Below are 23349 nucleotides of genomic sequence, written 5' to 3'. Positions count from 1 at the left end.
AGCAGATCCTCAGACTTATTCCGCTTTCGCAGAGCGGGATTTGAATCACAGTTCGGGGCTTGTCCTCAGACCAAGCAACTGCTCCAGGAGGCACAGTGAGGAGGGTGCCATTTTCCACAGGGCCCCCGTTTGCGCCCCCCTCCCCACTAGTAGCACCAGGGGCCGCCTGCGTGTCTCCTGGATACACACTGCTGCCACCAGCCAGGGCCAAGCCAAGGCCCTGCAGGGTTTACCTCATTTATTCTTGACTTCATTTATATACTGCCATTCTCTCCAGTGGGGACCCAAAGCACTGCACCATCAGTCTCTTCTCCATTTTATCCTCAAAACAACCCTGTGAGGTGAGTTAGGCTGAGAGTTGACAACTGGTGCCAGATCACCCAGCCAGCTTTTACGGCGGGGGGCGGGATACGAGCCAGCCTCTCCCAGATCCTAGTCCCGACACTCTTACCACTACACCCTGCTACCCCTGGGGCTGGCAGCGGCATGGGAGAAGGCCACGGGAAGAGTTGGCGTGGGACAACAAAATAGCATGAGCACAGGCTCTGGGCAGCTCCTGCCGTGCTTGTGGAGGATCCAGCATCTTCTTCTGTGCCAGCTCTTCGTTCCTATGGCTCCTCACCCCATCCCTGAACCAAAGCAGAGGCAGAGAAGCCCCATGACAAGCACAGCCATGTAAGGGTGAAACACCTTTAAGGATCTTCTCTGACTTTTTGCACCTTTTAAAACAGTGTCTAGCCCTTTCACTCATGGACTTAAAAAGCTTGGAAGGGACAGGGATTATATGCTACTCTGCTGGGTACTGTCTGCTGATGCAGACATGCACCAACTAGGGAGTTTCCATGATGCTGAATATGTCTTGTTAATTATAGTTACATTTTGTTTCAGAAAGATTTCATCTCTGTGCTTGGCTTTATGCTTGTTTTAAAATTTTCTGCTCCCAGACCCTACTGTAGCTCTTTCACGGAATGTCCTAACTGCTGTTCATTATTGTCCTTTGCTCAGTGAAGTCCTAGCTGTTGATTATACTGTATTCTCTTGCACTGTGTAATCAGCCTTGGATCTCAGTGAGAAACATGGACAGTAAGTAAGTTTCTCTTTCCACAACATACCAGCATGATTGACCAGTACTAGGCACTTAGACCTTTAACTCTGATTTTCTTTGCTGTTTAAAAAAATTAACTCTATTTGGCAACCCATGTCTCTAGTCTTGTGGCTTTCTACTGGGGTCCTGCCTGAGACAATTTGCTATCCAAAATGGAACCACCACAATGTTCCCCGTCCCCAAATACAGAACTGCAATAATCAAAGAGCGGATAGTTTGTTGCGAATGGTGGCCCCCAAGCGCAGCCTGACTTGGTCCACCTCGCTCTGCCGGACTGCACATGGAAACACTGCGCTGGTGAAGCAGAGGAGGCACATGGTGGTGAAAGGCGAGTGACAGAGGGGGCTTGCTCTGGAGACGCACAGCCCAGAAGAGTCCTCCCACTTCCAGCCAGGCTCCAGCTTCTCAGCCACCTAGCTACGCTGTTGACAAGTTTTGCTCACCCAACCCATCCCAGAGTCTCCTTAGAAACAGAAGCTCAAAGGCCTCCTCTGTTGCCTGAGTGGGACGAAGTTGGCAGCATCCTTTTTCAAAACACTGGATCTGACAGATGCCCCAGGTTTGGCGAGCTCCTCATGGCAACAGCGAAGAACTGAGTCACAGCAATGTGCCCTGCTTTTCTAGATGCTGTCCAGTACGGATCCTGCAAGATGGCTGGGATGGAAGCTGACGCACATCCAGCGGACAGAGCCTCAAAAAGCCCAGCCCTCTTTTCGTGATCTTCCGTACAGCCCTTACTTCCTGTACCTTTGTTGTGTTTCTTTCTGCACAAGCTCACGCCAAGCTCTCCGCATTCTCTGCACCACAAAGGCCCCAACTAGAACACAGAGGGGCAGCCTCGGAAATGGGTCTCATGCCAGCCGTTGCAGAGGAGAACTCTACAGCCCCCCTGATGAAAAGTGCCAGGCAAACACATGAAGCTCCTCCTGTCTTTAAAGTCCCTTATCTGTGATATTTTTGGAGACTGACTCACAATTTTCCAAGCAGACAGGGCTAGCAGAAAACTGTGGGAGAGGGAGGGGGCTGCAGGGCAGATCTTTTCACTTCGGACGGCACTCCAGGGAGGGCAGCTATAAGACTGGGGGGGGAGGAACCCACCTTTGCCTCCCTGCTCAGCTGGGCCCCCCTCAGACACAGCAGGGCCTGGCTTCCCTGGGGCTTCTCACAGAACAGCATCCTCAAGGACCACAAAGCCCTGGGCACTGCAGGGGGCCAGCTGGGGCAAAAGCTCAGGAGAGGGGGAAAGAGGCTGCTCACAGCTCAAAGGCAACCTACAGAGCGGAAACTGAAAATCTGGCAGGCCAATTGCAACCATTGCACAAAATTCAACATACAAACACACACATGCACGCACAGCAGTCCTGACTGTCTAGCCCTGAAAACCCAAGCAAGCCACTTCCCACTCAAAGCTTCCTCTCTGCTGATGTACACCAGCTAGAGCTTCCCAACTGCAAGGAAGCAACACCCCCACCCCCCCTTCCGTTGAACTTTCTTCCAAAGTCTGCTCTCTTGGTCTCCAGGAATTAAAAAAAAAAATCTTCTCACAAGCGAACTCACAAGGTGGGCAGCCCATCTGCTCCCAATCCACCCTTCGGGAAGTTGCCCGCTCTTCCACGTGCCCACTTCTGGTAGTGCTGAGGCCCTGGCTGCCACGCCTCCACCTGCACATGACATACCCAGACAGGAAGCAAACATGGCAGCCAGGTCTCAGATGGCACGGCCACTGCGAGCAGGAGCAGCACTCAGGGAAGAACAGAGCGGGGCAGAGAGACCACAGGGCGGAGGCAGCCCCCAGGCTCCAGGCCTCGCCTTACAGCCAGGAACAGACTGGGACATTTCTCAGGCTCCCGTCCTTCCCAGGGATTCCAGGTCCTTCACCACTGACTACCAACATTTGCCCCCAGAGGAGAAACATCAGATGAGAAGAAACCTAACGTCTCCATCCTTGGCAGGACAGCCAGACGCAAGGGGCAGCGGGGCAGCTGTATTTTCACCCACCACACTGGATAAAATGTAGACTGGTACAACTTGTCCAGTAGGGGCAAGGAGTAGGCCAAAATTCCTTCTCCAAATCTGTCAAAAAACAAAGGAGTCCTGCAGTCCCCCATTTCTTTGGATCACCCTTGGAGACCATAAAAGGGCCTTTTGACCACCAGTCAAGAGCCACAAAAATGGCGGAAAGCTCAACTGAATCCAAGCACAACTACCAAACTGCCAGCACTTAAGTCTCTAACAGGTTGCAGAGCAGCTTTAAAACTAACGGGGTGTGTGTGTGTGTGTGTGACAGGATCAGAGGAGCATCTGGCTCAGAAGGACTCGTGTCCCTCAGAGATGATGAAGTAAACGTTCCAGGACACCTGCACCAGAACTGCACAGCAAGCAAAGAAACGCCGATCCTTTTCAGGGACCAAAGCAACGAAGGAGGAAATAGGCAAGCCGAGGAGGACAGCTGGGGAGGAAAAGAAGGTGCAGGTGTTTATATGCAAGTGAGGGCCAGTCTGGAGTAGTGTTTAAGAGCAGTGGGACTCTAACCTGGAGAGCCGGGCTTGTTTCCCCACTCCTCTGCTGGAAACTAGCAGGGTGACTTTGGGTCAGTCACAGCTTCTTGGAGCTCTCTCAGCCCCACCCACCTGACAGGGTGATTGTCGTTAGGGTAATAATAACTCATTTTGTAAACAGCTCTGAGTGGGTGTTAAGTTGTCCTGAAGGGTGGTATGTAAATTGAATGTTGTTGTTGTTACGTGCTAGAAAGCCTCCTGGCCATGATGCAGGCCCTAGGCTAAAACTGAACCAGTGTGGGCATTTCCAAATCCTGGTGGGGCAAAGAAGAGGCTGTGGGGTGTTTATCCCTAGATACAAACACTAGAGAAGGAACACAGAAAGATGTACAGGCGCTTGTGAGTGTGTGCTGTTGTTTTGTATGTCAGCGAGTCAAAGCAGCCGGCAGACTAAGAGGATTAAACTCCCCCTCGGAACTGCTGGGGGAGGAAAGACCAGAGCGAAACCGGACCATGCGATTGTCCACCTGACCCAGATGCTGAAGGTGATCTTGAGACAGAGAAAGATCCAGGAAACAGCTGGAGCAGAAAGGGCTGCAAGCTGAGAAAGGTGGAGAAAAGGGAAAGCAAGCGGATCAGGGCGCTGGAGTTCCTTCCCTGCCCAGAAAGCCCGTGGAGTCTGGGGCTCTTTAGCTGAAAGAAAAGGCAACTGAGGGGGGCAGGGCTGAGGTTTACAAAATTATGCAGGTCACAGAGAAAGCGACAGAATTGTCTCCCCACCCCCACCTTTCCCTTGAAAAGGGGGTCAACCCAAGGGAACGGACGGGCCACAAATTCACAGCAGACACCAGAAAGGCTTCCTTCGCATCACAGGATTAAGTAACATTCCGGCCTTTGCTGATGCCACGAGCCGTGACCGTGGCTAGCTTACAAAGAAGTTCCACAAATGCCCGAAGTCCGCCAGTGGCCCCTGAAAGCTTCCATGTTCAGAGGTAGGACCAGTTGCTGCAGGGAAACCGGGAGGGGGGGACTTTGGCTCCTAGGCCCTCTGAAGGTGTCTGACTGGCCGTTGTGGAGGTGGGATGGGTGAAGTGGCCTCCAGACTGACCCACTTCAGCGCTTATCTTATGTCCTCACAAGCCTCTGCTCAGTTTTTGCCTAGAGGCAGGGGCATCTTTCCTAGGGGGCAGTCCCTGCCGGAAGCCCAAGAGGAGCTTTACTGTCTTGTTCTGCTAAATGCACCAACCAACCCTCAAAGTCCAGGGCCATCCACCTCCACTGCTGCATCCCAGCCCAGCCCTTTTTGCTCCACCCAAGTAAGCAGCGCCCAGACGATCAACGGAGTCACAAGAGACCAGTCAGCCAACCCTCTTTCCTAGCCCACAAGGAGCTTGAACGGCGGCAGGGGGCTCCTGGTTGTCCTGTTTGGAAAGTGACGCCACAGGCAAGCTGAAGTCCCCCAGATGGTATCTGAGGGGGGAGGAGGCAGGAGACCTGGGAGGCTGGCCAGCCTGCAAGACACAACAGGCTCCGGGTTTGCAAGAAGCACCCCGCAGGCCCGTGTGGAGTTGCTGGCTCCTCCCCCAGCTGTGCTTTCATGGGGATAAAGTTCTGAGAGGGGTGAGCAGGGCCAAGCCTTCCGGGCAGTGAACCTCCAAAACCCAAATGGGGAGAGGGAAGATCCATTCTGCGCCCGGCCACGTTCTGTTCAGTATTACTACTTCGTGTTAATCTGGCCACTGCCTTCATAGACCAGTCGGGTGAAAGAAAAGAATGGGCCTGTAGACTGCCAGTTTGCTACCACAGGGCAGAAAGGGGGGGGGGGGGCTTTTCCAGGCTTGTACCAGATTGACCAGTGAAGGCAGCCATATGCCCCTCCCTGCCCCCTGCGGACATGGGCCTGGGCCTCCCTCCAAAGAAGAGACAACAAGCCCCCCCTTCCTCTCTGTGACCAGCCACGTGAAGACACGTCCAGAGCAAGGACAACGGGACCTTCTCCTGAGTTCCATCTGAAATGAAGCCCCCTGCCAGAAGCGGGGCAGGGGAGGTGGCTCACAACTGCAGGCTGCCTTCACTGGCCAACCTGGGAACAGCCAGGCAGCTGGAAAAATGGGGTGGTTGACACAGCACCCGAGGGGGGGGGGGGGGCTCAGGATTCAGCCTCTCCCCAGAATGCCCCAAACTCAAGGGCAGCACCAGCACGAGGCTTGAATCTGCGCCCAGGTTCAGAAGGCAATGGGCTCCTCTGCCTCTGGATCAGCTACAGCTCAGGGCCAGCACAGACCCGCAGCACATGTGGCCAAGCTCCCCAGCAACACAGAATCCCAGAGTCGGAAGGGGCCATACGGACCTTCTAGTCCAACCCCCTGCCCAGTGCAGGAGGAGCCTAAAGCATCCCTGACAAAGATTCCTCCAGCCTCTTCTTGAAAACTGCCAGTGAGGGGGAGCTCACCACCACCTCCCTAGGCAGCTGGTTCCACCTTTGAACTACTCTGACCGTGGAAAAGTTTTTCCTAATATCCAGCCGGTACCTTTCTGCATGTCACTGAAGCCCGTTGCTTCGGGTCCTACCCTCTGCTGCCAACGGGAACAGCTCCCTGCCCTCCTCCAAATGACAGCCTTTCAAATATTTAAAGAGAGCAATCATGTCCCTCCCCTCAATCTCCTCTTCTCCAAACTAAACATTCCCAAGGCCCTCAGCCTTTCCTCATAGGGCTCATTCTCCAGACCTCTGATCATTCTCGTCGCTCTCCTCTGCACCCTCTTGATTTTGTCCACATCCTTTTTGAAGTGAGGCCTCCAGAACTGCACTTGGTCAGGTGTGGCCTGACCAAGGCAGTATAGAGAGGGACTATGACCTCCTGCGATTTCGATGCAATGGCCCTTTTGATACAACCCAAGACTGAGTTTGCCTTTTCTGCCACCGCATCACACTGACTGCTCATATTTAGTTTACAGTCCACTCTTACCCCAAGATCTCTTTTGCATACACTACTATCCGGAAGTGTATCCCCCATCCTGTATTTGTGCTTCACATTTTTGTGGCCCAGATGTAATACTGTGCACTTATCTGTGTTGAATTGCATCCTGTTCACAACCGCCCACTTCTCCAGAGTATTCAGGTCTTGTTGAATTTGAACTCTATCTTCTTGGGTGTTTGCCACTCCTCCCATGGAGCTGCCATCATCACCCCATGAAAGCCATGTCGGGGCTGTTCCTTCAGACTGTAACAGTGTGAGAAACCGGCTGTCGCAGCCGTTCTCCCTCATCTGCTCCCCATCCATTTCTATGGAGGCACCATTGAGATTACTGTTCTGGAAAGGCCCTCAAAGGGAACATTCACAAGTAACGCCACAAACATCTTTTGGCCCTGCATGACTCCCTTGTGAACATATGAACAGAAGAAGCATATTTTAACCTCAGAAAGTTTTACAGATGCAGAAAACACACGCACACCAATTTCCCCCCAGCCCCAACGCAGCAGCCCAAAAGCCCAGCCCAGTGAAAGGCAGGGGAAATGGGTGACTGAGGGTGTGGGCTGGCCAGTAGCCAAATCTTGTCTCAGCCACAAACCACCAGGCACTTCAGGCTAGTCTGCTGTTCTTTCTGGCCAGTTCACAAACCAAGAACCTACTAACCATGTAGACACCCAGCAACAGACCCAGTTGGAGCTACTGCCTCACACTAGGGCATGGCCACAGGAGAGAGATGCCAGACTGGATGTGGCCCACGCTTGCCAAACCCTTGGTGGCTGCTTTCCCGCATGCATCTTTTCACCCATGTCTGCGGGGCTTGTTCAGGCCCATTACAAACCCCCCAATAGCCCCTCCTCCACGCCACTAATTAATGTAGGGCACAATCCACCACGAAGTTAGTTCTCTGTGCCAAACTGAAGGGGAGTGGTGTGGTTCAGTGACACTTCCACTAGAAAGTTTTAGGTGGGTAACCATGTTGGTCTGCAGTAGGAGAGCAAGATTTCCAGGGAGTGACTCTCAAAAGCTCACTCCCTGGAAATCTAGTTGGTCTCTAAAGTGCCACTGGACCCTAATCCTGCTCTTCCGCTAGAAAAAATACGGCCAGTTATCAGGGAACAGGTCTGCCGATTGCTACATGCTGTGACAGCCAAACAGAACCTCCATGTGCAGAGATAGCATCTCTCTAGAGATTATTTGGCAGGAGACGGGCAACTGGCATCCCTTCCATGCTCTGCCTATGCACTTCTGGCTGAAAACAGACCTAGGAGTGCAACATTGATGCCCTCCATTCCCTCAGCCCTCCACCGCAGAAGGAAGCCCCTCTCCAGAGAGCTGGCAAGAAACGCCAGGGAAGCTGCTCCCTTTCTTCTAACTAGGTGAGCCACTCACAGCCCTTTCCAATTACGCCAGTACTCCAGACCCTTGCAAAGCACCCTCATTTTTAAAGGGCAGAGGATAAACAGCCAACAGTTTACGGGGCAACTGCAGAACACAACCAGAAACTTGGTTCCCCATTCCTCGAAGGGGTGCGCCCAGCTAACCTGTGCTGATTAAAAACATTGGCCACATTGGCCTGGTGGCATAAGGCAGCTCACGCGAAGCCCCCCCCTCTACACACACAAGCAGCCCCATTTCCCCATTTTCCTCTTGCCAAAGGAGGCCACCTCTTTCTCCCCCAGGCCATGCTCTCATTCAGTGGAACTCTGGAGAAGATCAAGGAAGCAAATGTCTCCGTTCTCGCCTTCAAGAGGCTGCAGCTTCTGGCCTCTAGCTCGGATGTGAACATTCACAACCACCAAACATTATTTCGAGAGCGCCCTTCCGGCACTGCAACCAGGGCCACCCAGTCCCCTGCCCTGCAGAAGGGGGGCTGCTTCAGGATCGCCACCAGCGCCCCTCTGCCCCCCCCCCTTGCAAGGTGAGCTTCGGCAGAACCATGCCGAAGCTGAGGCTCTTTCCGACTCCGCAGCCTTTTCTGGGTTTCATTAAAAACACCTGCTGGAGGAGGAAATGATTAAAGCCATCAAGTAGAAGCCTGGAGCCTGGAACTGACTGATCGGCAGCTACAAAAGAGGGGGGCACAGAAAGGAACCCGTCAGGACTGGAAAGAGAGGCTCCCCAAGAAGAAAGGCAGGCCTAGATCCACCTTCCTCTGAAGCTGCTCTGCATGTGTCAGACCCCTGCTCCATCTACCTCCCATGGGCAGCAGTTCTCCCCGGTCTTGGACACAGCAAAGCCTTTCCATTCCCTGGAGGCGCCAGGGGCTGCGCCTGGGACCACCTGCCCCAAAACAGGTGCTTTGCCACCAGAGGGCGCCTTCTCCCGGGCCAGACCCTCCTCCAGTCTATCCCGGCATCCTCTCTTCCGACTGGTGGCAGGCAGCACTCCAGGCTGTCCTGGGCCTTGGTAACACAATTGTCAAGCAGCTACCCGCTCTCCAAGGAATTCCTCACAGCTTAAGGGCTGCTTCACATACTCCTGATTTCTCTGCAGGGTGGATAAAAATCAATGATTTAAAAAAAAAATTAAAAAATCAGATTTTTTTTATTTAAATCGGATTTTTTTTATTTAAATCAGATTTTTTTAAATAAAATGCTTTTTGAGGAAAATATATTACCATCCAAAGGTTATTCCATCATGAAATAAAGATTAGTTTTTAATTATGTAGAATAAGGCTGTATATGTTTAATTTTTTTGGTAAATAAATTCCATTAATCCATTCACAATGTCATGCTCTTCCAGAGGTTTTTGTAAGATTATTGGGCAGTTTCTCTGCCTACAAGATATTATCACAGATGCTTGGTTTTGCAGTTCTCAAAACTGAATTTGTGTCAGCTCAGCAGAGATCACATGCCTCTTCTTCACAGCAAAAATGTTATAAACATGAACAGAGTTGAGAAAAAGACCTTAATCCTATTGTTCTACAAACCTATGAAGACAGAATCAACCCCTCCAGTGCTAAGTTTCAAGAAGTTCAGTGAACAGAAACACTATTTTTCTGATTGTTTGGAGTGGAATAGATCTGCACAAGAAGAAACTAAGCGTGAGGAGGGAGGGGCAAGCAGTACAAAATGAAAGTGAAACTTTTTGAGCACAATACTGCACAAGTCTTTGGATCTTTTGCGTGTATGACCCGAGGTTTATCACATTCTTTCCTTGGAGGAAAAAACCTATAATGGCAGCAGGCCGTAAAAGAGACCCAGTTTGGGAATACTTTAATGAAGTTCCTTTACCTATCGGTAAGGCAGGCATCTACTTGCATATTAAAGTTATACCAGCAAGAATTAGTCTTTATGTAGAAAACTATTATTTAAATCAAGCCTTAATGACTAGTGATTTAAATCGTGATTTAAATCAGTTTGATTTAAATCAAATCCACCCTGTTTCCCTGCACCGAACATGGCCCACCTGCGGAACCCACCAACAGACCCCATTAGAAAGCCCTGGGCTTGAGGAGCGCTGCAGGGATCGGCAAGGCCCATTCACACACGCGAGTCAGCACTCGGGGAACAACACGCCCCTGCGAGCCACCCCTCAGCTGCTCTGCCAATAAGAGCGTGAGAAGGGGGGCCAAGGCAGCTCCCAGGAAAAGGGACAGTCAAACGGCTGGTTGTGTGGTCTCTGTGCACCGATGTCACAGGCACAGAACAAGACATATTTAATGCATTTTTTTTCCGTTTTTCCATAGAAGCAAAAGGAATTAAACTTGCACAAACCCTGCAACAAGATAAGCTGGATTCTGTAACCTGCATAAATAATGCTCATTAAGGAGACGGACACAACTCTCTCACTGTGAATAACCTGGACCGAGCCGCCCCGGTACGCCCAGCACCAAGACTGATGCTATGTTAATCCTCCAGTGCCTGTCTGTCAACACTTGGGAGTGGCCCGCTCCCACTCTGAGTGACTGACGGCTTCCTGGATGGGATCTTGCGTGACAAGCACGTCCTCTCCTCCACCCTCCTGCTCTCTGCAGCTTTACCGGATATTTCTAATACACTCATGCTTAATAGATGTTCACACCGTGCACCTGACGAAGTGAGCTTTGACTTGCAAAACCTCAGAAGGGAATACATTTTTCTAATCTTTAAGGCATCACTGAACTTCTGTTTTATTCTCTCTAGTGAGAGCTACTATATTACAGCGGTGAGTGTCAGCCTAGCATCTGGGAGATCCACGTTCAAATCCCCACTCTGTCATGGAAGCTTGCTGGGTGACCCTAGGGCAACTGTACACTCAGCCCAACCTACACCACAGGGTGGTTGTTGTGATGCTCAAATAAAGGAGGGGAGAATGATGTTGTAAGCCACTTTGGGTATCTATGGTGAAAAAAGTGGGATATAAATAATCTAAATAAACAACTACTTTTCCCCTCAAAGGAGGAGCTCTGAACCCAACAAGGAATTGTGTGTGCACTCATTGCCAAGCGGGGGGAATCCCCTGAACTTGGTCAAGGAGGAGCCCAGGGCCTAATCTAAAATGAGCCCCGTGGCACCCCAAACCCCCAGCACTTTACGGTGGTGAAAAGCACTTTGCTTTGATGAACCAAGAGACCTGCTGGTCTCTGCCCTGCCAGGACCCTCCACAGCCTTTGGTGTGCCCACTGCCCGGAAAGGGGCATGGGATTTATAGGGGGGGGGAACCTGTTCCAGCATCCAGCTGGTGTCCTGGTGTCACCACGTGCACTAAAAGCTCTGCACTAGACAGGAACATGCGCCAAGACTGAAGAGGGCAAGAAAACGCAGAGACTGGCCACACGAGGAAGCCTCTCGGTCACATCAACAACTTGAGGATTTTACCGCCACAGGATGCGAAGGCCGTTGCCTCCTCAGAACAGGGCCCTGTTATTCATAAGGCCGACCAGGCTGAAGCCCTGGGGCCCTGCAGGGACTAGGAGCCCATCAATTTGGGGGCGGGGGGGCTGAGGCACTGTTACCTGCGCCTTAGGGCTCCCGTGGTTAAAGGCACTTTACACTCTGTGCCGTAGCAATACGTGTACATATATATTTACCCATAGATATACTCTCATAAGCAGGGCTTTTTTTCTGGGAAAAGAGGTGGTGGAACTCAGTGGGTTGCCCTCAGAGAAAACGGTCACCTGGCTGGTGGCCCCGCCCCCTGATCTCCAGACAGAGGGGAGTTGAGATGGCCCTCGGCGCCACTCAGCACAATCTGAACTCCCCTCTGTCTGGAGATCAGGGGGCGGGGCCACCAGCCAGGTGACCATTTTCAAGAGGTGCCGGAACTCCGTTCCCCTGCGTTCCCCCTGAAAAAAAGCCCTGCTCATAAGTATATATGAATAGGATTCTTCAGGAGAAGACTGGATATAGGGCTATGTACTGCAGTCTAGTACCCGCCGTACCAGGGTCAGGCTGTCAGCTGCAGTGGAGTGAAAGACTGAAGTGCCAGAGGGGGCCTGAAATAGGGGCCTGCCTAGCCATGGGTTAATATGGCCCTGCCTTAGAGGGCACTATAAAAGGGGAAGGGGAAATGGACAAGGCCATTTAGAATAACTCCATTCTCTAGGACAGCCAAGCAGAGCCTCCATATTCAGAGGCAGTATGCTCACAAACCCCAAGTGCTGGGGACCAATAGCAGGGGAACGCCCTCGCTTTCATGCCATCCTGGGAAGCTTGCCAGAAGCCATCTGCCTGGCCTCTGCTGGAAACAGCTGGTGACTAGCTGGTCTGATCCGGTAAGGCTCTTAATCCCGGCCCCGTGAAGGCAGCCCAAGCAGAGGGCAGCCCACAAACTCACGGGGCAGCTTCTTCCTGCTGTGCCACTTGTTTCCTGCCCTCTCTCTGCTCCCCCCTGCAGAAGGGCTATGGCATCAGGGCATCTTTTGAACAGCATTTACGAAGTGCCAGGTCCCAAAGGGTGAGGGAATTGCATGCTTACATTTTTATAAGCGTCTGCATTATTCAGCTTGGCAGATGAGATGCCTTTGAACAGGGAAACACCTGTTCCCATTGAACAGGGAGGGCAGGAATCAAACCAGTAGCTAGATACTCCACGCAACTAAGGCTGATTTGAGTAGCCCAGGAAACCAAGGGATTATGAAGCAGACTGTGCAATGTTCTCAAGCAACACTAGGTAACAGAGGTTGCCCAAGACCTCCAGTCTACGAGAGAAGAGACTTCACAACCTGTGAAACAGCACTCTGACTGGAGAACGGCAGCAAGCCATTCCCACCTTTACTGCAGCGGTAAAGCATTCTGGCCTCACGTCTTACGACCCGTTTCTCTTTGCCTTTTCATCCATGCCGAGAAGCAGCGATCATGTTCCCTTCTATCGAAAAAGGCGTCAAGTTTGAAAAGAACTCTGGACTCAACTACTTCTGTCCAGGTAATTGTCAGACGCAAGCAGTACAACTAGCCTGACAACAGCAATAAAACGGGACTCCGATGGCACCTTACAGGCTGACAACATGTACTCCAGCACAGTCCTAAAGGAGCTCCGGCTCACTTCATCAGATGCATCGTGAACCCACCAGGCTGATGTCTATGCGCAACAGAAGGGGAGGGTGCATTACCAAGAGGCTCGGTGTGAGGCAGTGGTTAAATGGCAGGCTGGGATCTGGGAGCCCCAGGTTTGAATCCCCACTCTGCCACGGAAGCTGGCTGGGCAACCTTGGGCAAGTGACCCTCTGTCTCAGCCTATCATACCTCACAGGGTTGTTGTAAGAATAAAACAAAGAAGAAGATAATGATGTAAGCCGCTTTGGGTCCCCATCTGGGAGAAAGGTGAGGCATAAATAAAGTAAATAAAACAAAGAGAGGTGTGGTTCAAAACAAGATCCATTCCAAAGAGTAATAATCAGTTCACTCAGAATGGACGAGAGAGACACTCAAGTCCTGAATAAACCTGGAGCCCCTTAAAAACTAACAAAATTTCTTCCACCTTAAGCCTTCCTAAGTCAGAGCCCACCTCATCAGATGCACAACACGCCCTTGTTGCGAGGTAGACAGAATGCCAAAACCACTGCAGGATGAAACGTGATCATCAGAGACAACGGGGAAGTACACCTGCTTAGCTGAAGTATTCAGCATCTGACAGGGATGGGGGACGCATGAGATTAGCACCTCCAGTGCGGTAGGAATCACAGGTTCCACTTAAGCCCTTGAAGAAGACGCTTCAAATTTGTCAATGAATTGTAATTCATCAATTTCACATTGGATTCTCCCATTTAAAGCTTCTTTGTAAGAGAACTATAGCTTTTACATCAGCAACAAAATGCCCTGGAAAACTGAAACGTTCTTCCAGTGGATTAACATTACTGTGATTTTTAATGTCTATGTCCACAACTAGATTTCTAAGCAGGATGTTTCCAGAGAATCATAGGATTGGAAGGGACCTCTGGTGTCATCTAGTCCAACCCCTGCACAATGCAGGGAATTCACAAATACCTCCCCCCACACACACACAGTGACCCTTACTGCATGCCCAGAAGAAGGCAAAACACCATCAGGACCCCTACCCAAACTGGCCTGGGGGAAATTGCTACCTGATCCCAATTGGTCTTACCCTGGGCGTGTAAGAAGGGGCCTTGATAAGTAAGCACTGGTGTAACCCCTTCCTGCCCTCCCTTTTCATTGCTGGCCCCAACCTGAAACAACCAAGGAGTTTCCTTCCAAGCTCAGAGTGAAGACTGGCTGCCCAGGATCATGTGACATTTATGCTTCTGGAGTCCTGGGGCCTGGACCAGTTTTGCCTTCTCCCAAACACTTGCTGCCCGTTTCATAGCACACACACACACCCAGATACATATGCAAAAGCATCTCTCTTTCTCGCTTTAAAAAAATGTTTAAGAGCTTTACATCCCAGCAAATATAAAATAATTACTTAGTCAAGGACAACTCCTGTGACAGCTATCATAGCTAAGCCACTTTGAAAAGCTTTAAAGAGATTCTTGAGAGCTTTAAGACAATTAAAAGGTGAAGAATTAAACTGCCTGCCCATCTGCAGCTGGGCTTTCCCAGACAAGCAGTAGCAGAGGGCTTGGCACCCTCTCCTTCTTCCCTCTTCCAGGGTCTCCATGGCCAGAGGCACCTGGCAGGGGAACAGAACTTTCCCCGGGAATGTCTTTAAACCACACGGAGAACGTCCAAGTCCTGGAGCAGTTGGTGTCCGGGGTTTCCAAGGACAGCAAAAGCCGTCATACAAGGACACCATCTGAGCAACCCAGAAACTTCTGACTGGAGCACAGTGCTGGGGCATGCTTGCTAACTCAGACCTCACATTTTTGGTCCAGGAAAGTTATAATGGTTGCCAATTTCTTTCCAAATTCCATTTAAGATTCGGCCTTTCAGGCTATACAGCTCGAGGCTTATATATCTGAAGCACCGCCTCTCTGTACAAACCGGGCCATGTTGAACTACTAGCACCTATTACTAAGAGAGCAAAAAAACCCAGGAGTCTAGGAGCAACCTTAAAAACGAATAAAATTTATTCAGCATAAGCTTATGTGACTCAGAGCTCCCTTTTATCAGATGTATAACAACAGTTAATTATTGTTAAGGAGGCAAAATGTAATACCTGCTGCAGGATGAAGAGAGATAAGCAGATACAAAGGGCAGTTACAGAGGTGCGACTGAAGTTAATTAGCATCTGGACAGGGTGAAGCACGGAAGATATTAGCACCTATATTGAGTTAGGAATCCCAGATCCCTATTAAGCCCTGGAAGGCACACAGTCGGGAATCTGTTAACAAATTCCAATTCAACAATTTTGTGTTAGACTCATTTCTTCAATGTCAAATTGCTGAATTAGGATTTATTAATAAATTCAAGACAATGTACCTCCCCACCCAGGGTTTAATAGGATTCCTGAATCACTACAGATACTCGTATCTTGCATTTGCCATCCCTTACAGATGTTAATTACTTCAGCTACACCTCTGTCATTTCCTGTTGTATCTGATTATCTCATTTAATCCTACAGTAAAATCAAAAAGAGTCCAGTAGCACCTTTAAGACTAACCAACTTTATTGTAGCATAAGCTTTCGAGAATCACAGTTCTCTTCGTCAGATGCATCTGACGAAGAGAACTGTGATTCTCGAAAGCTTATGCTACAATAAAGTTGGTTAGTCTTAAAGGTGCTACTGGACTCTTTTTGATTTTGCTACTACAGACTAACACGGCTAACTCCTCTGCATCTAATCCTATAGTAAGTTTTGTACTTTGCCTAACAGCAGCTGTGAGTGTCTCTGACCCATTCCAAGTGAAGCAATTGCTCTTTGGATTGACCCTTTCCTTAGAGTGGCCTGTCTTTGCAGCTCCCACCACCCTCAGCCTTCCTGGCCTGTCTTTGTAGCAAGCAACCCGTGTCTTTTGTTGCACACACGCACATCTCTCTCTCTCTCTCTCTCTCTCTCTCTCTCTGACTGCCTGTTTTACACTCCAGTGCATCAGATGAAGTGAATGCAGCTCAAGAGAGTTTGTGCCAGAAGAAATATTGACAGTCTTTAAGGTGCTACCAGACCCTGCTTTATTCTACCGCTACAGACTGCAGAACTAAGCATTACAGCAAGCGAAGAGACGCAAGTTGCTCTTCACTCTGCAGGGAGAGGGAGATAGTGTTAAATCTCACGATGAATCCCAAATTCAGCACTTTTGCATTGGATTCTCCCTTTGAAGCCCTTTTGTAGGAGAACCTGAACCTTCAGACCAGAAACAGAATGCATTAGATGATTCAAATGTTCCCCCATGTGTTGCTAGTTTTTTAATGTCAGATTTGGGTCCATTTATTCTTGTGCAATTTATTGGTTGTGGTGGCTGGTTTGGCTAGAGACATGGGTGTGTGTTTTAAACCAGGATTGCACTGGATCGAGTCTGTATTTGCCGCACAGAATGGCAGGGTAGAAGTCTTAAAATAAATTAAACAAACTGTTGTATTTTGTGCATGCGTCATCAGCAGACCTTTCTTACCGAGAACCGCACACTCAGAAAACAACGTGGAAACAGCTCACACGCTCCCAGCTGTTGAGAAAGCACAAGGGAGGGAGCCTGTGTGAGTTGCAAACCCCACCCTTCAGAAGCCACGGAAAAGCTGACCGAGGCCCAGTTCACACCCCACTCGTGGATCAGACTGCTGAGCGGGCACAAGCAGACCGTTCACGTCCACCAGAGCAGCTTCAAACCCTGCCCCTTTTCCACAGAGATTGCTCACGTGTGGGGCCGAGAGACAAGTAACTGTACAACAGGGGACAGCAAACCCTTCCTCTCGCACCAGCTCCTGCTTGCGATAGGGGCCCAGACAAAAAAGGACCCCAGACCCAGCCCAGCATCTTCCCCCCCCTCCTTCCTGTCCCCACAAAGACTCCGCTCCAGCTTTGATGCTTTCCCTTTTCACCTCTGCCCTCTCCCGCCTTTGTTCAGACACTCCTCCAGGAGTAGGGCTGCAAGTGGGTTAAGCAAACTGGGCCTCTCCCCTCGCAGCCGACTGCGAATGCAGAGGCTATGGGCATGCTGGAAAGGGAGGTCTCAAGCCGCCCCTCCGCTGCTTCCAGAGGAACATGCGCAGGAGCAAATGACTGGGAGCTCCAGGGCAGACCCAGCTCTGTGTCTGGAAGGTCAGCTCCAGTGCTATGAAAGAGCAAGGAAACTGGCTCGCTCCCCAATCCCCCAGTATCACCCATAACTTCATAAGCATCGTATCAGGTCCACCTTTGGCTTTGGCTTTGTTAAACTAAACAGCTCTGTGAATGGAAAAGCAGAGCACTGTTGCTTCAAAAAGGTCGTTTCCCCATTTGCACCTAGCAGGTAAATTATCCCTCTAATCTGGACTCAGCTCATCAGGCCACACTGATCCAACAACAACAACATTCGATTTATATACCGCCCTTGAGGACAACGTAATGCCCACTCAGAGCGGTTTACAAAGTATGTCATTATCATCCCCACAACAAAACACCCTGTGATGTGGGTGGGGCTGAGAGAGCTCTGAGAGAGCTGTGACTAGCCCAAGGTCACCCAGCTGGCTTCAAGCAGAGGAGTGGGGAATCAAACCCGGTTCTCCAGATTAGATGAGTCCTGCCACTCTTAACCACTACACGAAACAAAGCCACTGTAACCTCAAGACTTGATTACTGCAATTACCTCTACATGGGGCTGCCCTTAAACACAACCACCTGTCCTTTGGCGAGCATATGGCACTGGCAGCACATCACACCAGCCTTAAAACACTGACATTGGCTGCCTATTCACTTCCAAGCTCAATTTAAGGTTTTCCATTCACATTCAGCCCAGTAGGGCCAGGTGCCCACATACCTGTAGGACTAAGGCTTCCTACTTGAATCCGTGCGCCAAGTACGATCTTTGGCACCATTCCTACTTCCAAGGGCTTCCCACAGAAAGGGGCAGCCTGTGGCAGCCGGTTCCAGGATGGTTTTGGCACTCAGTCCTGAACTGTGGAAAGGGCTCCCGAAAGATCCACGTGCTGCAGCCTCAATTCCCATTTCTCATAACCTTCATCTGATTTCAAAGAGCTTTGAATGGGGCTGAAGTCTGATGGGTGCCCATCAAGGGTTTTCTTGCTGGTTTTTCACTTTCAGCTTTTCTATTAGGGAAATCTATATTAGATAACTATGTATGGGAATAGAGGTAGTCTGTCGTAGAAGAGCAAGATTTGGGTCCAGTAGCACCTTAAAGACCACACAGATTTCCAGGGTGTGAGCTCTCAAGAGTCAAAGCTCCTTTCGTCAGACAGATGGAATGGGAAAAGGTAGAAGTCTTCTTATGTGCGGCAACACATAATGATTTGGGGCTTATAAAAAATTATTAACAAATACATTCACAGGCAACACTGACAAACAAAAACAAAATGAACCAAATTATATTAATTTGTAGAAGGCAAATGGAAAGGCTCCATTTTGCACCTTGTTATTCTAAAAAGTAATAACTAATATCCAATGATCATGAAAACCACAGGAACGGTTGCTTTGAAATCTCACAGTCAGTCATTTTGTCAGCAGCCCAAGGTACCAAATGGGAGGCAGCCAGCAGCCTGCAGAGGGGGGTTCCAGTACTGCCATGTCCCCAGACCAAATAAACTCAGAACCTGCGTCATATCTGGGTAGCGTTACACACACTTTGAAATAACCCAATAAACTAAACTTGGGTTCCAAATGAGTATTAATCCCCAACATCTTGCTAAGAAGCTGAACTACCTCTTGCCAAAAAGCCTGAATTTGGGAATATGTTCCAAAAGTATGCAGCAAATCAGCTTTTAATCCACAATATCTCCATCAATTATATTGATTATTCCCGTATATAATAGCGAATCTATGGGGAGTTAAATACCACGTTTGGATTGCTGTTCGTAAGAATATGATGAATGGTTTAGTTTTGATCTTACTTGCAAACGGCCTCACTGTACTGAGTCAAAAGGTGGTCTAGAAATATTTTAGTCAACAAATTAATCACTTGAAATGCCTCAGGCTTTCCTCAAAGGAAATATGTTCCATACCCTTCCCTAATCATTTTGTTTTATTTATTTAAAACATTTGTATCCTGCCTTTCTGCTCAGTTTAATGTTAAAAAATGTTCTTTGATATATTTATGCTGCTTAAATTTACTGATACTAATACATGTAATAATAATAATAAAACATTAAAATCAACTAAGAACAATACATATAGGTCAAACAGCCATTAAAACGAAACAGGAAAGAGGGTCAATACGTGAACCTAAAATGTAAAAAGTCTTCATCTGCATGATATAAAAAATGTAAATGTAAAAAAGTCTTCATCTGCTAGCGGAAGATAATGATGGAAGGACAGCCGGATCCTCCCTGGGGAGAAAATTCCACAGTTTTGGTGCCACAGTGGAGAAGGCCACGGTCCAGCACTGTAATATCCTTTTTGAGATGGGGAAATCAGAATGGTACGCAGCTTTCCGAAAGGAGCGTGGGAAGAGCCCTGACACATGTGCAGAGTGCTTTCTCAGAACACAAGCAGCCTCCCAACCTGAGGGTCGGGCAGGGGGGGGGCTCCCAAGGAGACGGGCAGAACCATCTGCAGGCTGGTCTAAGCCCTAGCCACAGCAGCTCTGGGACATAAGCTATGCTCTAGTTGAGTGGTTCCCAGCTTTTTTGGTATACGAATTTACTTGGTATGGTGACCTATTTCCAAAACAACACCCCCACAACAGCCTACTTTCATAGGCTTCATTTTGGGGTCAGGACCCTCAGGATGGGAAATGCTGCTCAAGCGCAATTCATTTCTGAGTTCTTCCTAATGGGCTTAATGACGAGACCTTCCAGAAGCAGCACCCCAGTGGATCTGTGGCAGCCCAGCCATAACCATTAGCCAAATAACAACCTTATTAAGTGGGCTGCTGACAAGTTTCTGGCACATGGAGTTTCTAAAAAGAGATGTCAGCTGCAGGCTGCACCTAAACCGACCATCGCATTGAGCAGATGCAGCAAGGCGGCTGCCATTCGCTCGGATATAACTGGATCTTACGGTGACTGCACTAAGGATGAATCACGGCAGGATCTGCAAACTGAAAAGGACGGTGTGAACACTCTTACTACAACAACTTTCCCCCACGCTTTTGTGTAGGGAGGCATACCACCACTACCACCCCATTAAAACTGGAAGCACGCTTTTCTCTAACGCTTCCTCCAGAATGGGAAAAAGAAACAAGCGCCCAGTTGCTGTGCTTCCAAGCCAAATGCTGTTCTGGGGCCACCTCCTGATTGGGTGACCCGCCTAAAGCAGCGACTGGTTCCGCGGCTTCACAAACAGCCTCCACTGAAGGAAAGGTTATTCTCTCAGGTGTCTGCAACAAGACCAAGGGAAGAAAGCTACAGGTGTTTGGGCTGCCAGGCAGAGCTCTCCTTAAATGCCCGAGAAACCGTTTCCTGCTTTGGGCGGATTATCACCTACCTGGCAGGCTAGGGGCAGGAATTCAATATCGATGAATATGATTTTGCAAGATTTACAATTTTCAAAAAAAAGTTAGTGAAAGTGCTATATCCTCAGCAAAAATGTTATGAAAATGTCTCTTCGAAAGAGAGAAGAGCACCCTGATAGCAAAGCATTAATAATATAAATGCTTTGCATTATACGAATCTCATTTCTGCTACATCGCCAGTCTCTTCAAACAAATCATGACTTTTGAGCTAGATGGAATTAATAAAATCCTGAAACAAACAACTGTGTAACCAGGCCAGAGGCAGCAAGAAAAAGCTCACCAACCCGTCTCCCTTTTGCAGGTGAGTTTCCCACGTGTGTGTAAACAGCCACTTGCCTGGTGTGACTGAGAACGGGCGGGCACAGGCGAGGGAGCCTCACAGAGCTCCGCTCTCATTTCTTTGAAGGCTACAAGTGGACCAGGAGCAGGTGAGCCCATTCCAGGACTCCGGAAAGAACAGCGAGGCGCAAGCGCTCCTGAGCAGCTCCTCGCCAGCAAGGCACTCATCCCCAGCCATCCAGCGTGGTACCGAGACCAGGCTAACAGTACAACCCTAAAAACACTTTCCTGGATGTAAACCCCACTGCGTAGACCGGGGCAGGATTCTGAGTAGGCCTGCTTAGGATTGGTCTGCATGACTGGAGGGAGCCACTTTCAAATCCCACTCTTACACCAAGAGAGCTTGGTAACCTGGGCCCTTCTCTCAACCTAACCTACCTCACAGGGTAAGAGGAGGGTGGGAGACAACCAGAGCTCTTCCTAAGAAGGACGGGGGTAGAAGTAACATACCTAAACCAGGAGACAGGCAGAAAGAGGCTCCGGAGCAGAGGACGGGTCCTGAGGGCCGATTTTAGCTCCGGTACAGACCCGGCCTTCTTGCTGAGCAGTGACCACCCACTCTGAGCCAGGCACGGTTTTGCTTAAAGCCCAGGGGTGTAAGTCTGCCTCCAAACGACAAACTAAGGTATTGATAAGCTGCTACAACACACACCATTCGGTGGGGCTTTGGGGCCCTGAAGACTTCCCCCCTTCGGTCCCAAAGGATCAGCTTTCGAACCAGTCAGCACTCAGAAAGCGCCTCCCCCTCAGGGTGGCCCTTTCCCGCAGGCCTGCAAGGGGCCAAAGGAAGCCCCGACTTGGGGGGGGGGGGAGACCCCCGTGCGTCCCCAAGGGAGCTTCACACACACGGAATCTGCCCCACTTCGTCACACGACCAAGACAAAATCTGTCCAGTTCCCCTTCTCTGATGTCCAGTACAAACACGGCAAGAGCCATTTCGTGCACTCCTGGCAGCAAATCCTGACTGGCCACCGGGCAGGTACTCAGCCTGGAGCTTCAGGCAACCTCCGCTCTCCGACAAACCCACGGGGGGGGGCTCCTCCTGTGTGCACCTGAACACCTCTTAGGCGCCCCGAGGCCCCCCCAGCCCCCCCGAGAGCCTCGGCCAATCCCTCCCCCCACGTCAACGCCGGCCCCGGAGGCAAAGACGGAGGGGCAGCCGCAGCCGGGCTCCTTCGGGCGCCCCAAGCGAGAGGAGCCCGCGAGGCACCCGCGCCGCTTCGGGGGCGCCGCTGCTCGGGCTCGGGGCTGCGCTCGCCCGCGGGGCGGGGAGGCCGGCAGGGCAGCGCGCCGCGCTCCTCAGCGCTCCCGGCCAGCCCCGAAGCCCAGCAGCGGCGCCCCCGCGGGCCCCGCGAGCTCCGAGTCGGCACGCCCCTGCAGGCAGCGCCCGCTCCCGAGAGGCGCTCGAAGGACGGCGGCGCAACGCCGCAGCTCCCCGCAAAGGTCCCGCCCGGCCAGCGGCTCGCAGGGGCCAGAAGGCGCCCCCGGAGGCCGGGCCCTGCCTGGGGCGAGGGGCCAGGCGGGCCATGCCGCGGCTCAGCTGCCCGCAAGGGCCGGGGGTCGCCCGTGGGCAGGGCAGGGCAGGGCAGGGCGGGAGGCAGGCGGCGGAGGGGCGGCAGCGCCTGCCAGAGACGCAGCGCGGAGCCCGCCGACAGGCACCCCGCCGCTGCCTGCCAAAGGCTCCCGCCGCAGGGGCGAGGCCGGCCCGGGCCCTGCCCCCGACAGGCAGCCAGCAGAGCGCCGAGCCCCCCGGATGCCGGCCCGGCCCGGCGCGCGGGGTGTGTGTGTGTGTGGAGGGGGGGAGCCGAGCGCGCCGCGTCGCCGCCCGCCCGCCCGCCTTCCCGGCCGGCACTCACTGGCTTTGCCCGGCTTGGGCCTCTGCAACAGCTTCTGGACGGCGCCCACGTCCTCCGCCTTCACCGCCTGCATCAGCTCCTGGTCCTTGCCCATGGCGAGCTCGGGCGAGGGCGGCCCTCAGCGCCGGCGCATCCTCCGGCCGCCCAGCGGCGCCGGCCGGGCTCGCCTGCCTGCCTGCCTGCCCGCTCCGCTCGCTCGCTCGCCCGCCTCTGCAGCGGCGCGCGACGGAGACGCGCGCCGGCCGGCCAGCCGGTCACCCGAGGAGGGCTCGGCTCCGCGCAGGCCCCCGCCGCAGCGCCGCCGCCGCCGGCTCCCCCATGGCCGGGCGCGCTGAAGCTGCAAGCGCCGCGCCGGGCTGGGGCTGGTGCAGCCGCCGCCGCTCCGGAAGGCAGGCGGGCAGGAAGGCGGGTCTCGCCGCAGCCCTGCCGGGGAGGGGCGCGCGCTGCAGCCAGGGCGTCCCTGAGCGCGTGCAGAGCGCTCCCTCCCTCGCCCAGGTAGCCTCGCCCGCACGGGCTCGGGGGACTCCTGGAGGGCGGAGCCTGCGGAGGGAGGGAGGACGCCATGTTCTCCAGGGGGGCTGCTCGGGGTCATTCCGGGGGTCTCCAGACCGCCCCGGGAGGTTGGCAAGCCTCCCGGGGCCTCTCAAGGCGGGGCTCA

The 23349-nt window shown here is 51.7% G+C and overlaps 1 protein-coding gene across 1 annotated transcript in view; it reads right to left on the bottom strand.

Moving 5' to 3' along the window:
* The window catches only part of CASKIN1 (CASK interacting protein 1), an 83633-nt gene extending 60820 nt beyond the window's left edge, over positions 1-22813 (bottom strand). The window contains exon 1 of the mRNA XM_054995617.1: positions 22692-22813. Within this exon, the coding sequence (XP_054851592.1) occupies positions 22692-22785 (94 nt within the window). The 5' untranslated portion in view covers positions 22786-22813. The remainder of the gene's footprint in view (positions 1-22691) is intronic.
* Between the last annotated feature and the right edge of the window lie 536 nt (positions 22814-23349).

Source organism: Eublepharis macularius, chromosome 12 (genome assembly GCF_028583425.1).
Source record: "Eublepharis macularius isolate TG4126 chromosome 12, MPM_Emac_v1.0, whole genome shotgun sequence".
In the NCBI taxonomy this organism is placed as follows: Eukaryota; Metazoa; Chordata; class Lepidosauria; order Squamata; family Eublepharidae; genus Eublepharis; species Eublepharis macularius.
Note: the sequence above shows the minus strand (reverse complement) of the source record. Positions and strands in the feature narration are given on the sequence as shown.